This window comes from Mastigoproctus giganteus, chromosome 11 (assembly GCF_048544385.1).
Source record: "Mastigoproctus giganteus isolate SK-2022 chromosome 11, ASM4854438v1, whole genome shotgun sequence".
Taxonomy (NCBI): Eukaryota; Metazoa; Arthropoda; class Arachnida; order Uropygi; family Thelyphonidae; genus Mastigoproctus; species Mastigoproctus giganteus.
The window spans coordinates 3,163,551-3,180,474 of NC_143585.1; the positions used below are offsets into that span (position 1 = coordinate 3,163,551).

General features: G+C 38.5%; 1 protein-coding gene across 2 annotated transcripts in view; it reads left to right on the forward strand.

Annotated features, from left to right (window-relative positions):
- Positions 1-16,924, forward strand: part of Tsen34 (tRNA splicing endonuclease subunit 34) — a 64,985-nt gene that overhangs the window by 43,115 nt on the left and 4,946 nt on the right. For both annotated transcript variants that reach the window (XM_090384687.1, XM_090384686.1), the window contains exon 6: positions 7,068-7,253. In XM_090384687.1, coding sequence (XP_090240813.1) covers positions 7,068-7,252 — 185 coding nt within the window. In that variant the 3' untranslated portion in view covers position 7,253. The remainder of the gene's footprint in view (positions 1-7,067; positions 7,254-16,924) is intronic.

A 16,924-nucleotide genomic window follows, 5' to 3' on the forward strand; every position in this document is an offset into this window, starting at 1 on the left:
CCCCTTTGTTCCCTTTGCCAATCTTGTTGCCCTTCTCTGTACCCACTCCAGCAGCTCTACATCCTTCCTAAAATGAGACCTCCAGACCTGTGTGTGGCACCCAAGATGTGGCCTGACTATTGCCTTGTACAATAGAATAATCACCTTCCTATCCTTGCTAGCAAAATTTCTGTATATCATTAACAAAACCCCATGTGCCGTCCTGGCAGCCTATCTGCACTGCTCAGTGCAGATAGGCTGCACTGCTGACTGCACAACAATTAACCCATGCCTTTTTTTTTCTCCACTACTCTTACTATAGTACCACATGGTTGGTACATTAATCTGGGATTACCTGTTACCCATGTCTAGTACTTTATATTTTATCAATGTTAAACCTCAATTTCTATTTCTCAGCCCACCTGCTCAATTTTTGTAGATCTTTTTGCAGTAAGCATACTGTCATTACTGTCATTAATTACGCTGCTAACCTTTTTATCACCTGCAAACTCAGACATTAAGCCTGATATCCTTTATCAGTATCATTAATACAAGCAGAAAACAATGGCAATGGGCCCAGTACCAAACCCTTGGGAACTCCACAGATATATTAGTCCATGAAGAGAAGTATCCATTAATGGCAACTATCTTCTCCAACTCAACCATCCCTTTATCCATAGCAGTATGTTGCCCTTAATGCTACACTGCTCCCATTTGTACAGCTGTTTATTATGTGCAACAGTAAAAAGGCTTTCCTGAAATCCAAGCATATGGTATCAGAATTATTTTTTGCATCCAGTTCCTTTGTTACTGTAACATATTGTCCAATCAAATTGGTCAGACACGATCACCCCTTGACAAACCCATGCTATGACTGAAGTATAACTGCACTCCTGCCTAGATGGTCCTGCATTACTTTAACCAGTGGCTCCATTGTTTCTCTTTTGTGAATTTGGGACATATTTGCACATCTCGGTCCACAAGTACTTCCCCTAAATCCAAGGATGTTCTTGTGATTATGGCTAAGGGTTTGCTTACCTCCTTTGTTGCCTCTCTTAATATTGGATAAATCCCATTCACCCCAGGTGCCTTTCTTACATTTAACTTCAGCAATTTCTCTTCCACTTTCCACTCAGTTATTACAAAATCATTTAGCTCTGTGTTAGAGCTTGATAAACTTCTGGCATCCACATCCCCTAGGTGTGGATGTAGAGGCAAAATACTTATTCAGTTTATCAACAACCAGCAGAATCATCAGCAGTTGAACCATTGATATCAAGTGGACCTATGTGATTCATCCCCTTCCTTCTAGTATTTACACAAATAAAGAGGTCTTTGCTATTTTATTTGCATCCTTTCCCAAACATTTCTCATAATCTGCCTTAGCTTCCTAACACCCTCAGTGACGTGATAGCAAACTAGTTTATATCTACCTTAAGCTTCTGAATTACCTGATTTATTTATTTCGTATGATGTGATCAATGCACGAAGGAACCAGTTTTTTCTTGCTTCCTTCGTGTATCGTGGCTGGGATGTCCAACCAACCGGTTGGTTCAGCGCCATCGTGATATCCAGCCCGAGGCAGGAATCGAACCCGCGACCTTTGGGTTGCCAGGCAGGCATTTTACATACCCGGCTAGTCCGGTCGGCAATTACCTGATAATTTATATACATCCCATCCATTTAGTCTAAGCCTTGAACAGTATTTCTTAGTTGATGTGAAAAGCCTGGCAGCTTCTGTGATTGTTTCCTTGAATCCTTCCCATTTAGAATTACTGATGGTAACATCATCAGTTAGTCCCACTGCATAGAATTTAAAAACTCTCTGACACCAGTCACCTTTACAATAGGAAAAGCCCTTCCAGTTACCCTTGATGGTAGTTACATCTTTAAGTAAATTCCACATCAATATGCTCTGATCACTGCCACCTAGTGGTTCTTTCATCTGCAGATTCTTTATGAATAGTCACTGCTGATAATCAGATAGAGTATTACACTCTCTTATTGCCTCTCTAACATACTGCTAGAAAACAGTCATCCAATTAATCAATGTCTTGCTAGTGTTTGAGTGACCAATCTATAAGTTCCAGTACCTATCTGGAAAGTTAAAATGTCCCATTATAAGACTTTCTGATTTACTGGCCCACTCTATATCCCTGTGTAGTTGTTTGTTATATATTAGGCCTATAATACACTCCTACTCTCATTTTTGCTTTCCTGGTGCTTAAGACACACCGTACTGACTGAACATTTTCACTGGCCACCCATGTTAACTGGATGTACTGTCTTATTTTATGTGTTTCTTAACTAAGAGCATAATCCTCCATCCTCCTATCCTATCTATCCTTTCACACATTGTACACCCTATATTCAAATTCTGCACTTTTTACCAGCACTTCAAACTCATCAAATTTATTAACTGTGCACCTGTTCTTACTCTTAGTTACCCTAACACAAATCATGTATTTACCAGTTTCATGATGAATGACAGCAGGCTTTGAAAAAGGAAGTGTGCATTACCTTGCTTTCAAGGCTGCTGCATATTCCAATAGTAACAGTGCAAGAATCACTTTCACCTCTACTTGCAGCTGTTGTTAATCTCTTAATCGGTGTATCCCTCAAGCTAGCAGTTTTCCAACCCACTTGGTTGGGGTGTCTGCCCCTATTTACTGACTTATCTGTGATTACTTCAGCGATAGAAGTCTTATTGTTTCATCTGGGTATTGTTCTGTATTGTGGTCCCTGTTACCAGGAGCTTCCCTCAAGGATCCATTCTAGGCCCAATTTGCTGGAACACATTCCTTGATAGGTGGCTCGCTGTACAACATGAAAAGCTCGTTAAGGTAGCATACGCAGATGATTTAATGGTGTTGATTTATGGTGAGTCAAGATTAGAACTCGAAGAGAGAGCAAATGATATACTGGGCAACTTAAATAATTGGTGTCAAGTTCACAAACTTGAAATTTCTACCACAAAAACTGAGCAAATGCTTTTAAAAGGATATTTAAACCTAAACAGGCCCCTATCTATAAAATTGAATGGTAATGTCATACAAATAGTTTGAACATAGAAGTACCAGGGCATAATGATGGATGACTGTTTTAATTTTATTGTGCACGCAAAATATGTGCTGCAAAGGATCAAATTTTTAAAAAGAAAATTACTAACGGAGCATACCTTAAAAATTTACTATAAAAGTATTTTCCTTCCAGTAATCTGTTATGCTTCTGGTGCTTGGAGCCTGTGAGTTACCAATTGTTCAGTGAAAAAATACATAATGCAAGCGTAGCTTTTCTTCCTTTTGGCTACCTCAAGAGCATGTTGAACAGTTTCTATAATAGCCTTACAAGTTCTTAATGGAAAATTATCTATTTACCTTGAGGTTTTATTTCAACATCTTCAATATTTTTGAAGAAAGGGGTTACCAGTGAGAATTGGTAATTATTATATAGATTTAAACATGCCTATGAAGGATGATAACACTAGAATCCGAAGTTAGTTTATACAGAATTGGTAGACTATTTGGGTTACTGCCAAATTGGACAGAACGACTAATAATTTTTTCCCTAGCAGATTTTACAAAACAACAACTGACCTGGTTAAATCCAGGATTGAATGTAACATTTTTGTTGACTGGGCACAGCAGCTTAAATTACAAGTTATTTACGTTTGGTCTGGCTGGCTTCCCGTTATGTAAATGTGGTGCTCAGGAGATTGTGTTGTTATTGGTTTTTAGGAGGATTAGCAACTAAGGCCACATTGCTCCGGGGATATGCAGTGGTCATTCCCTGACTTTTCCGCATCCTCCGTATTTGGTGGTCACGGGCTCGAACCCCAGTCTAATCAAGAAGCGTGTGCTACGCACTGCTGCTCTTTCCCACCTGGCTACGGAGGCGCCACTCAGGAGATAGTGGAGCACTTATTATTAAATTGTTACTTATATTTGGATTTAAGGAATAGTTTACAAATGTTAACCAATGTTTATATTGTGGATGAATTCCTGAGATTTTTTGGCAAGTAGAGACAACTTCCTGACTGTTTCTGAATTCACTGACAAACTGTTCAGAAGGAGAAAGAGAATTTATAGTGCTGAACCTGATGTAAATGAGCAGTAAGGCTTGATTTTATTTTTCATAAATAGGTGAATGGTAATTTTGGAGGCTTGTAACTGACACGTTTCCTCTAGTTGGGGATAGGTGTTCCAACTTGTATAAATTCTCTTAATAGTTTACTACATTTGATGGTGATTAATGCTAAGTATTATTAAAGGATTCACGAGTGTTGAATTATATTGTTGAGGCTAATTTTGAATAGATTTGATAGTGTTGCAGGCATATTGCAACAGACTACTTGATGTTGTTGAGGAGTTCTTGAGCTGATAAACTTTATCAATTTTGATTTTTTATTTATTTTTTTTTTGTTTGTTTTTTTTTAAATGGAGTAAATAATATGTTGTTAACGCTGTAGTGACTGAGTTGTGGAACTGTTGGACTGACATACCTTTTTAATGTAATTTAAATTAAATTGGTCATTGCTGTATGTTGATAATGTGCCTCTTATAATGTCTTTTGTGCATGTCTTAAGTGGGAGGGCTATTGTAATGTTAAGATGTTTTTGTAGTGTCGTGGTTGGATTCAAGTACTTGTCTGGATGAGTTTTATTCATTACCTGAGATTAGAACTTAACAAACCCAGTTCCATTGATAACCAAAAGAAAGATAAATTTAAACTTGCGGCCCCGACCTTGAATCCAAACTTGAACTTTTACTGACAAATAGCCTTGGAAATAGGAAGTTGACTACAATGGAGCTAAAACAAGATTTATGCAAACCCAGTAACAAGTTAAATGCTTTGAATGTTTAAATAGTATTTATAATTCCACATCTTTGCAAACCAGTGTGAACTTTTATGTCAACTAGCATCCGATTCAAGGTTTAACTGCAGCTTCACTGAAACCCTTTGCCTACCTAATCCTTCCACTTCCATCTTTTGGAACTAAAATCCTTCCTGCGTATTTTGTAAAAAATTACAACCTATAGAATTGAAATACAATTAACAAGTTTTGTCTGTTTTTTTTTCAGGCCTCAACTCATCCACAGTAATATAATGCTATAGGTTTCAATAACCATTATTATTGGGGTTCTCACCAAAATATAAATAAATAAAATAATAAGTACAGCAAAGTCTGTAAAATGATTGCTGTGTCAGTTCAAGAAAATACATGTTATGAATACCGTATTTCCCCGTGTATAAGACGCACCTTTTTTCGAAAAATTTGGGGTTTAAAAACTGTGTGCATCTTATACAGTGGTTGTAGATTTTTTTACTTGCATTTCCCGCTTTTTTGCGCTTGTTGTCTTTGCGTTCATTGTTTTGCACTTGTTACCGGTATATTAGGTTACGTTTTGCCCAGAAATGGCTCAGAAAAGATTTTCATACAGTGCTGAATTCAAGTTAAAACTGATCCAATTTACAAAAGTGAATGGAAATCGTGCTGCTGAACGTAAGTTTGCTCCTCCTCCAACTGAGAAAACAATCCAAGACTGGCTACGGGAAGAAGAAGAAACCCTACTGAAAATGCCACGGCAGAAGAAGGACATAAGAGGCAAGTCAGCAAAATGGCCTGATTTAGAGAGGGAATTGAAGATATGGATTGTAGAACAAAGGGCAATTGGAATTCCAGTGTTCACAAAGATGGTTCAGCATGAGGCAAGAAGAATTTGCTGATGAAATAGAAGTTACTGATTTCAAAGGAGGGCACAATTGGTGCTGCAGGTTCATGAAACGGAATGGACTAAGCATGCGTACATGCACCAGACTTGCCCAAAAGATGCCTGAAAGCTATGAGCAGAAGGTCCTTGAATTTCATCGTTTTGTCATTCAATGTCAGAAGACACATCAGTTTGAGTTGGGACAGATTGCAAATTTGGACGAAGTCCCCCTTCAATTTGATGTCCCAAGTAACAGAACTGTTGATAAGAAGGGAGTGAAAACTGTAACTGTGAAGACAAGTGGACATGAAAAGAGCCATTATACAGTTGTTCTAGCTTGTTGTGCCGACAGAACCAAGCTGCTTCCTATGCTGATTTTCAAACGCAAAACAATGCCAAAAGAAGACATTCCTTGAGAAGTGATTGTCTACGTTCATGACAAGGGTTGGATGGATCAGGATGGGATGAAGATCTGGTTTGAGAAAGTTTGGAGCAGGAGACCAGGTGGGCTCTTATGCAAACCTGCCCTATTGGTGCTTGATCAGTTCAGGGCACACATAACAAAAAACACAAAGAAGATTGCTGCAGAGCAAAAAACAAAACTTGCTGTCATACCTGGAGGCTTGACATCCCAGTTCCAACCACTTGATGTCAGCGTTAACAAACTCTTCAAAGCTGCCATGAGAGACGAATGGAACCAATGGATGAAGTCTTCTGGAGACAATTTGACACCAGCAGGAAGAGTGAAGAAACCAACTATAGGAGAAGTTTGTACCTGGGTGAAAAGATCCTGGGATAATATCAAGATTGAGATTGTTGTCAAGTCATTTAAGAAGTGTGGCATTTCAAATGCCATAGATGGAACCGAGGACGAGGCAATATATGAAGACAGTGATTAGTCTTCAGACACAGATGAGGACAAGCTAATGGATAGGAGTTTTGACAGTGATGAGGAGTTGTATGAATTTTATGACGAATAAAACTTGAGTTCAATAACTTTATGTAATACATTTTTTTTTTTTTCTTTCAAATTTCGGGCCCCAAAATTAAGGTGCGTCTTATACATGGGGAAACACGGTAGATATGTGTTAATATAACTCTATATTTATACATTTATGTATATTAAGAATAATAGTGTGCAGTAATTTTCTGTTTACAGCATGGTATATCAGTAAAATTGTATCTTTGCTCTACTACTACTATCATAAATTGAAATTTTCATGTTCACTAACCAAGTTAGAATTTATGCACAGAAAATTTTATTTTATGAGAATCCAACCATGTGAATTCAAATGTTTGGTCTCAGATAAAATAACCATTCCATGAAGACCATTGCTAAAGCAAACTGTTCCATTTTTTTTTTTTTTTTTTTTATAGGTGATCCCATACAATATCATGCTGTTTACATTGTAGTTTGCATCCCATATACCCGGGAATTACAGGCTATTGATGTAATAGTTTGGGGAAGGCTTGGAACTCAGGTTAAGAAAACTGTTCTCCTGGCAACAATCAAACCGGAAGGAAATGTGGATTATATTTCTTTACAGTGGGCTGGCAATTAAAGTAATTGAATCCTCATAATGTATATAGTGCTAGATAGTTTTGCAAGGTGATAATAATTCAAAAATATGCAAACTTATATATTTATTTTTCTTTAAAGAAAAATAAACAAATTTTTGTTATTTACAACTTGAATGTTAAAGTGAGAATGATTATAAAAACAGTGACTATTGTAAACATTTACAAAAGAGGAATACAGAATCATGCAAATTATCTCGACTTCACCAAATAGTCTCCATATGCCAGAATAGGTTGGGCACAATCTATTCTTGCATACCACTAACCAGGAAAATAGAGAATAGGGTAAATAACGTACAATGAAATACTGCAAAGTATTACTTTGTTATAAGCTGTGAACAAAAAAATACTTCATACAAATAAAATGCCACAAAATACATTTAATATATTTTATGGCATTCCATTTTAAATTGCCTTTTGCATGAAATGTGAAGATAGTATAAAGTCATAGTAATAAACTAAATAATAGTTATATACCAAAGCTTTTAAATGAGAGAGAGAGAGAGAGATCCTCTCTGAGATGGGAAAATAGTTTTGTGTTTAAAAAAAGTATAAATTGATTTTGCTCTGATTACTTGAGGATTTGATTAATAGATAGTCTTCAGGTTGGGTTAATGTAAGAAGTGGGATTCTCCAAGGATCAGTGTACTGTGACCAAAGATGAGCACTGTGATTAAAAACAGTAGTGATCCAAGGATCACTACTGTTTTTAATTTGTAAATGACACAAATCCCAAATCTATCAATATTTTTTCTTTGCAAGTTTTATAATATCTTATGGATAGCTTTGATGATTACTCTTCACAAAAATTCTCACCAATGGCCAGTTATTTGTAATGCAACTTTTCCAATTACTGTGCTCTTTAATGTCAAAGTTTGCAGATGATACAGAGGTTTGGCAGGATTTTTAATAACAATAATGACAGTATGCTGCTGCAACAGGATCTGGAAAAGTTTTACAGATGGGCTGAGAAGTGGCAACTGAAGTTTATCATTGACAAATGCAAAGTGCTGCATATGGGTGTAGTAACCCTAGAGAAATTTACTAACTGGGTGGGGTTATACTCAGGGTAGTGGAGAATGAAAGAGACCTGGGGGGTAAATGTGCAGTCAATATGAAGTGCAGAAATTTGCCAGCCAGCGGGTAGTTGATTGCTGGAACAAGCCTCCATCTGCCGTTGTGGAAGTTGACAGTTTAAATAAATTCAAGGAAGAAGTGGACAAACGATTGGACCGAATGGATGGGTGAAATGGGAAGTGTGTGTTTTTTTTTTTTTTTTTTTGACTGATGCTGTATAAGCTTGCTTTCTTGCATCATATAGCTCTGCTGATGCTGATTTGCCTTCATTAATACTAATATTATCAGCTAATACCATGGTTCTCAACCAGCAAACCTCTTATCAGATCACCTCGCCGGTGCCTAGTCTCCAGACACTGTAATTTGCAAAAATTTCTTCGTAAGAGCAACCCTTTGTTCTATTTACTAATCTTGTTGCCCTTCTCTGTACTGGTTCCAACAGCTCACCATCCTTCTTAAAATGAAGCATCCCGACCTGTATACAGTACTCAAGGTGTGGCATGACCATTGCCTTATACAAGGGGATAATCACCTCCTTATCCCTGCTAGAAAAATTCATTCCTGTATATCATTGACAAGACACAATGAGCTACTCTTGTAGACCGTCTGCACTACTCAGGAAACTTCATATCTGCCTGCACAATTACCCCTGGGTCCTTTTCACTCTCTACCACTGTCAGTGTAGTACCTCAGAGTTGATACGTTACTCTGGGGTTACTGCTTCCCATATGTAGTACTTTACATTTGTCAATTATAAACTTCGTTTGCCACCTCTCAGCCCCATCTGCTCAACTTTTCTAGATCCTGTTGCAGCAGCATACTGTCATTAGTGTCATTAACAACCCTGCCGACCTTTGTATCATCTGCAAACTTGGACGTTAAGCCTTATATACCATCATCAATATCATTAATGAATACAGAAAACAACAATGGACCTAACACTGAACCCTGTGGGACTCCACTAATAACATTAGTCCACAATGAGCAGTGTCCATTGATTACCACTCTGTCTTCTCCCACTCAACCATCCCTTTATCCATAGCAGCAATTTGCCTCCAATGCCACACTGCTCCAATTTGTGCAGCAGTCTTCCATATGCAACAGTATCAAAAGCCTTTCTAAGATCCAGATATATGATATCAAAATTATTCTTTGCATCTAGTACCTTTGTGACTACATCACAGTATCCAATCAAATTGGAAAGACAAGACTTCCCCTTAACGAACCCATGCTGTGTATGTGCTATAACTGAAGTCTTGTCTAGATGATCCTGCAATGCTTCCTTAACTAGTGCCTCCATAAGAACAGAAATTAAACTAACAGGTCCGTAATTATCTGTGTCTCCCTTTGATCCTCCTTTGTTGATTGGGGTCACATTTTCACATCTCCAGTCCATGGCTGCCTCTCCTGAGTTCAGTGAAGCTCTTATAATTATGGCTAAGGGTTTGCTTACTTCCTTTGCTGCCTCCTTTAATATAACTGGATAGATTCCATCCACCCCAGGTGCCTGTTGTGACACTATGATATATTGTGTCACAATATATCATTGTGGAATTGAGGGATAACTCCTGGGCCGCAAGACCTGTAACACTATCCACATTGTCCTTTGTGTATTGAAATGTATTCTCCATATTCAAATTCTACATCCCTTATCTCAGTGACACCATGTCTCTGATATCCACAATCTCTGCATTTGATGACTTTCTCAGTACTTCAAATCATAAAATTTATTTGCTGTGCTCGTAGCATTGGTAACATAGCCCATGTATCCCACAGCAGGCCTTGAAATCTCTGGTACCTTGCTTTCCGAGCTGTTGCATATTCCAATAGAAGCAGTGCATGAATATACTTGTATTTTAGTACCTATATGTGTAAGATGGTCCTTGAGCCTGTTACAGACATTCTCTCAGGTATGCAAATCTTGGCTTGCTACCTGGGAGTCTAAAATGCTGATGGAACTGATATTCAGGTGACACTAAAGTTAGGTGGACCTAAATGAGGTAATTTTCCTTGGTGATTTCAATGTTTACAACTCCAGCTGACTACCATTTTCTAGTCACATAGACCTGACTGGTTGAGATGCTGAGGCTTTTGCAATTATTAATGACCTTGCATGGATTGTTCATTTACCTATCAGAATACCAGACAGTTCTAACCATGCAGCCAACATGCTCGTTTATATTCTTAAAAACAACCCTTCTAAGTACACATTCGAGATGAGTGGTCCTCTAGTCACCTCAGATCACGCCGACCGGGCTAGCCGGGTGGCAACCCAAAGGTCGCGGGTTCGATTCCCACCTCGGGCTTGGATCAAAGTACTGCAAAAACCTTGGGAGGTGCATTATGGCCACAGAAGCCTATGCGCCAACAACTACCAAAAAAAAAAAAAAAAAAAAAAAACCTCAGATCACAACTTGGTGATGGTCTCCTCCAGTCTCCACTGCTTTTCTTTTGTGGCCATTTTCAACTTCATGTTTTTTTTGTTTTTTTTATGAGAACCCCAAACACGACAGGTATTAGAACCTATAGTACTTAGTACCGTGCTTGGGTTGGAGGTTGAGAAGACGAAAGAAGATAATTGTTGACATTGGACTTGAACTTCTGTAGACTGTAATTTTCAGGAAATATGTATGAAGGAAGGTTGTTCCAGAAAACGGCAGTTGAATGAATAAATGAGGAAGATGAAAGGTTGGTTCTGTGGGTTTGAAGTTGGACAGTAAATGGATGTTGGCTGGTGGCGGCACGTGTTCGGACTGTTTTGAAAGAGAGAGCGGGAATTATAGAAGCCAATTCAGAAGAACAGTGCCCATGGAAGTATCTGTAGAAGAGGCATGCAGCAGAAACAGTACGTCTATGAGAAAGCGAGTGGAGAGACTCTGTTAGAGATGAATCATTAATTAACCTAACTGCCCTCTTCTGAATGGAATCAAGAAGCCTGAGAGAGGTTTTGGGGCATCACCCCCAGTTATGGGAACAATATTCAATATTCCATAGCAGGGCGGATTTGCGATTTATACAGAGTGAGCAGCTGTTTGGAAGAAAAGTAACGCCGAGAGCGAAAGAGAAAATCAAGTTTTTTAGATGCAGAGGAAGCAATATTTGTAATGTGCTTGTGCCAAGAGAGATTAGAAGTCAGGGTAATCCCCAAAAGAGATATATCATTTTGCCTAGAAATCGGAGTGTCACTAAAGATAAACATAGGAGCAGAAGAATCCTTTTTGCGAGATATAAGACAAGACTGAGTTTTAGAAGGGTTGAAATCAACTAAGTTGTCTTTGCCCCACTGGAGAATTACCTGAAGATCGGCATTTAAGGAATTGGCAGCAGATTTTCGAGAACTTGAAGCTGATTGAGCAGGACAAGGTTTCTCAAAATGGAAAGTTGAATGCAATGTGCTATCATCGGCAAAACTATGGATAGGATTTCCAGTCAATGGAAGAAGGTCATTGATATACAGGAGGAAAAGAGTGGGGGAAAGAACTGAACCTTGGGGGACACCGGCATTAGTGGAGAAGTTAGAAGACAGAGAGCCATCTACCATCACCCTCAGTGAGCGATCAGAGAGAAAACTGGATAACCAATTACTAAAAACAGTTGGCAAACCATAAGATGGAAGCTTGTTTAGAAGACCTTTATGCCAAACACGATCAAAAGCCTTTGAGATGTCAAGAGCAACTACTTGTGTTTCACCGAACCTTTCCATTGAATTAGTCCATAAATGGGTAACATAAGCCAGAATATCACCAGTGGATCGACACTGACGAAATCCATACTGGCGATCGTTGATCAGACGGAAGGTTTCTAGGTAGTTTAAGAGTTGGCGGTTAATTGATTTCTCCATTACTTTAGAAAGAGTAGAAGTAATTGCAATGGGACGATAATTGGATGGGAGGGATTTGTCACCCTTTTTAGGAACTGGCTGGATAAGAGAAAATTTCCAAGCAGAAGGAAAAACACCTTTGGAATAAGAAAGTGAAAAAAGGCGGCAAAGAATAGGAGTAAGTTCAGGAGCACAAGTTTTGAGAACAAGTGGAGAAATACCTGGAGATATCAGGACCTGGAGCTTTCTTAGCATCAAGATTCATCAAAATCCTTCTGATATCCTTTTGACAGAAGACCACAGGAGGCATTGAATGGAGCGTGTTAGGAATGGTGGGAGGTGTTTTACCAAGATCATTAATACATGAGCTGGAAGAAAAATGGGATGCTAGCAGGTCAGCTTTATCCTTGGCTGAAGTGACAACAGAACCATCTGGTTTGGACAGAGGTGGGAGCAGAGATGGGCAAAAGTTGCGGCCAATAGCTTTGGCAAGAGACCAGAATGCTCGGCAACCATTAGGGCAAGAAGCAAGTTTTCTACTCTTAACCTGTTCAAACTCTAGTTTGGACTGATTAATAACTACTTTACAATTGTTGCGAGCTTTGGTGTAGGCAGAAAATGAAACTGAAGAATTAGAAACAAGCCAATTACGATATGCAACATTCTTCTCTTGGACAGCCTTAGCACATTTATTGGAAAACCAAGGTTTAGATAAAGGACGAGATTTTAAAGTGGAGTGTGGGATAAAGGATTCCATTCCTGCAAGAATAATTTCACTGACACGATCTGAGCAAACGTTGACATCAGAAGTTTTGAAACAGTAATCAGACCAAGGAAAAGAAGAAAAGAAGTCTCGCAGGTCATCCCATTTTGCATTCTTGTAATGCCAAACAATACGAGGTTGGGAATAGCCATGAGATAAAGGTTCCATTGGAGAAGAGACAATCACCAAGTTGTGATCTGAAGTGCCTAAAGGAACTCTCACTTCAACCTTGTACTTAGAAGGGTTGTTTGTGAGAAAAAGATCAAGCGTATTGGCTGTATGATTAGGATTGTCCGGTATTCTTGTAGGTAAATGAACAATCTGTGCTAGGTCATTAGTAATTGCAAAAGCCTCAGCATCTCGACCTGCTGGGTCGGTGTGACTAGAAAATGGAAGCCAGCTGGAGTTGTGAACGTTAAAATCACCAAGGAAAATTACCTCACTGTTAGGAAAGTTAGACTGGAGAAAGTCAAGTTGCAAAGAGAGGAAGTCAAAGAGCTCCAAGTGATTAGTGGAGTTTGGAGAACGGTAGAGACAACAGATGAATTTGACACAATGAGGTAGAGAGATTTTAAGCCAGAGAAGATCAAAGAGAGGAGATTCCAAATTGCCAAGTCTCTGACAGCGAATATCAGAACGGACATATGCACAAGTACCACCTTTGAGGCGAAAGGAATCATACAGCAAATAATTTTGGACATCTGAGATGAGAAGTAGTTGAATCAACTGATAACTGAGATTCAGTCAGAAAAAGTACATGGGGTTTGGAAGACTGCAAGTGGAAATGGACATCGTTGAGATTGGAATTAAGACCACGTATATTTGTGAAATGAATTAGGAAGTCCTTGGGAGGTTTAGATCTTTTCGCAGATAAGCGTGCTCTATTATTTTGACAATTCATGGTGTATTCAATAGTAAGAAAAAGTGGGTGGGACATGCTGTATGAAGTAATGAAATTTTTGGATATGGCGTACATGTGGTAAGAATATACCCAGATCCTTGACATAACGTGGCCTCGACAATGCTCCCCGCATACACACTACTCGGACTCCCTCCAGTCACTATCTGGCAGAGTAGAGGTAGCAAGATTATACACTAGCTGATCCGGAAGCCTCCTAGAGAGTTACCAATAGGTTTGGTCCGGTGTACTATCTAGCGGCCGGCCTGCGAACACCGTTTTAGAGCTGTACCCTCGAAATGTAAGGAATATTGGATCTCGCCACGACAGTCATCATAACCTCAAAAATCATCAATCATACTGCATGATGGAAGAGATAGGGAAGGGTTGGCCGGAACTTAGCTCTAGAGACTAAACATGGGTTCCACCACTTCAAGCCTCCAATAAGCAAAGTGGTGGTATTTCACCGGTTGATGAGAGTCATCTACCACCTAGTACTGCCTGGTAACATAGAGGGGCGGCGTTCCTCCATGTGGTGTGGGCGCCACACCTCGACCCCTGCTTACGTTGGTTCACACCTGGGTGGTCACCCACCATGTACTTGTGCATGGAGGTTATACCCAGGATTACTAACAGTCCCACCATCGTGAAGGTGCAAGCAGAGGATTTGGCTGTCATAGACCGTCCGGACTTCGCCGAAATTGGGTCCACTTGACTTAAGTGTCACCGGAATATCAGTTCCATCAGCGTTTTAGACTCCCAGGTAGCAAGAACAGCTTGTCTGGCATATCTGAGAGAATGTCTGTGACAACCTCAAGAATGCCAAATGGAATGATATGCAATATTTCTGTTCTTATCCTTGGTTGGATTACTATTTTTAATCTTTTGATGTTAATGTTTGCTCAGATTATGTTAGTGAAATTATTCTTGATACTGTGAAATTCTTTATACACATTCCAGTATAAAATTTTGTCCTTTTATATGTTTGTCCAAGGTTTTCCAATAAATGTGTTGAGGCTGTTCAAGATAAGTAATGCTGCATATCACAATTAGTTTGTATCCAAATCTCTAGATTCATTTTCTGCCTACACTAGGGTGACCAGATTTATAAAACAAAAAAATGGGACACTCATGGCGAGTTGACATGATTTTGACTGTCATACTAGTTAAAATGATCCTTTTGTATTCTTTCATGCCAACTAGCCATAACTGTTTAGCTTGATTAAAATTAATATAAGTTACTTACATATTTATTGCTGTATTAGTCTCACATTAACATTCTCAAATTACAGAAATCTTTATTGAGCAGATTAATATACACTATTAATATTTTTGTCATATTTTTTTAGATGACTGAATTTCTTCCAAAAGGTTTGGCTGGTCTTTATGAAATTGTAAAAGTCCATACAAGAAATGTCTTTAAAATGTGTTTTTGTTATTAGTTATTTGTTACTCTGTTATTTGTTATTAGTATGTTTTTGTTATTAATATTGCCAATGGACAACTGGTTTCTTTCATCAGTCCAAAATGTGTTCATTCAAGAAAACACCCTCTCTAATGATAAATTTGTGCCCGGTATTCCTAATACAAAACTCACAATGTGTATTGTGTTCCCAAATCTAATGTCTTCATTTTTCATTGTCTGAATTGTCTCAGTCCACCTCTAGCTAGTTGGCACACCACATTTCTTCCAATGATCAATCTTAGATTCACGTATATTCTTCACATGATTCACATCATTGAATAGTTCGTCTTCATCTATTACTTTTAGTATGTTGGTGTCAATATTGGATTTGTTTTGGACACACTGTTGAACAACACACCAAGATGGAGGGATATTTAACAAAACCCATTTATAAAGTCACAATGCTCTGCAAAAGGATTGGCCCAGTTTTCCACATATTCTAGGAACGAATGATAGAAATTGGTGACAGTTTCAGCAAATTCAACAGCCCTGATGATACCATCCTCTATCAGTTGGTTTTTGAGTTCCAGGACAGCAGATCTAAAAAAATGTTTCTCCTTTCTATTGAGCATTAGTTCTGTCAGGGCATATCAGTTCTTGTGCCACTTCACTGCCAAAAATGTCCCATTCAATCTTTTTGATTATTACACATTTTAAGTTGGCTGTGAATGAACTAGAACCAGAGAAGGGACTGTGGATTATTAAAAAATTCCCCCTCAAGAGGTTGGGGCTTTTTTCTTGTGATAGAAATGACTTGAGACCATCAAAGATTGCGATTATTCTTTCCACTGCAGGTAGAAAGGAAAGCCATCACTTTTTCACACTTCCTGGAAGTTGCTTGTATTCCTCTCCAACAAAATTGCAGAAGGATTATATAGCCTCATCTCTAATAGTGAAAACATGAAAATTGTGAAACATTTTGTTAATAATTGATTCCATGTCAATTGGCAACACATCAGCACTTGTTTGCAAAGCATTATGCACGATATGTGCAGCATGGCTTACTCCCAAAATGTTCATTTTCATGTTCTTGCTTAACTTATGAAAGACATTATTCTTGGATTTTCTTGCAATGTCTCCGAAGTTGGTGTTGCAGTTGTCACCACAAAATGTTATTTTCTTGTTGATTATCGTATATTTCTCCAATATAGACAGAATGTGATCCACTAATATCTCAAACGTTCCTCCTACGAAATTTTGAAATTCCAACAATTTCACTTATATTCCTTTCGTAGGTATAAAATACCTCACCAAAACTCGGACCAATTTCAGGCTTGAGTGATTGACAAATACATATTTTGCCTCACGTGTAAGCCACTCATCACTACACGAAATACAAATGGAGCCAGTACATTCATAACTATACTTTCACATATTGTTCTTGCACATTTGAAACTTTTTGAGAATAAGTTTCATATGATGGAGATGTGCAATCCACTGTTGTTGTTATTTGGTTTTTAGGAGCATTAGCAACTAAGGCCATATTGCTCTGGTGCAATCCACTGATCTAAACAAAAGGTTATGCTTGATACAATAGAAAGCTAGCAATCCTTGTGCAGCAAGACGTTTCCGTTCACCATTTACATCTTGTTTTGTCATGAATGAGGTTAGTTTTTGGCTTGCACTTTTTGCT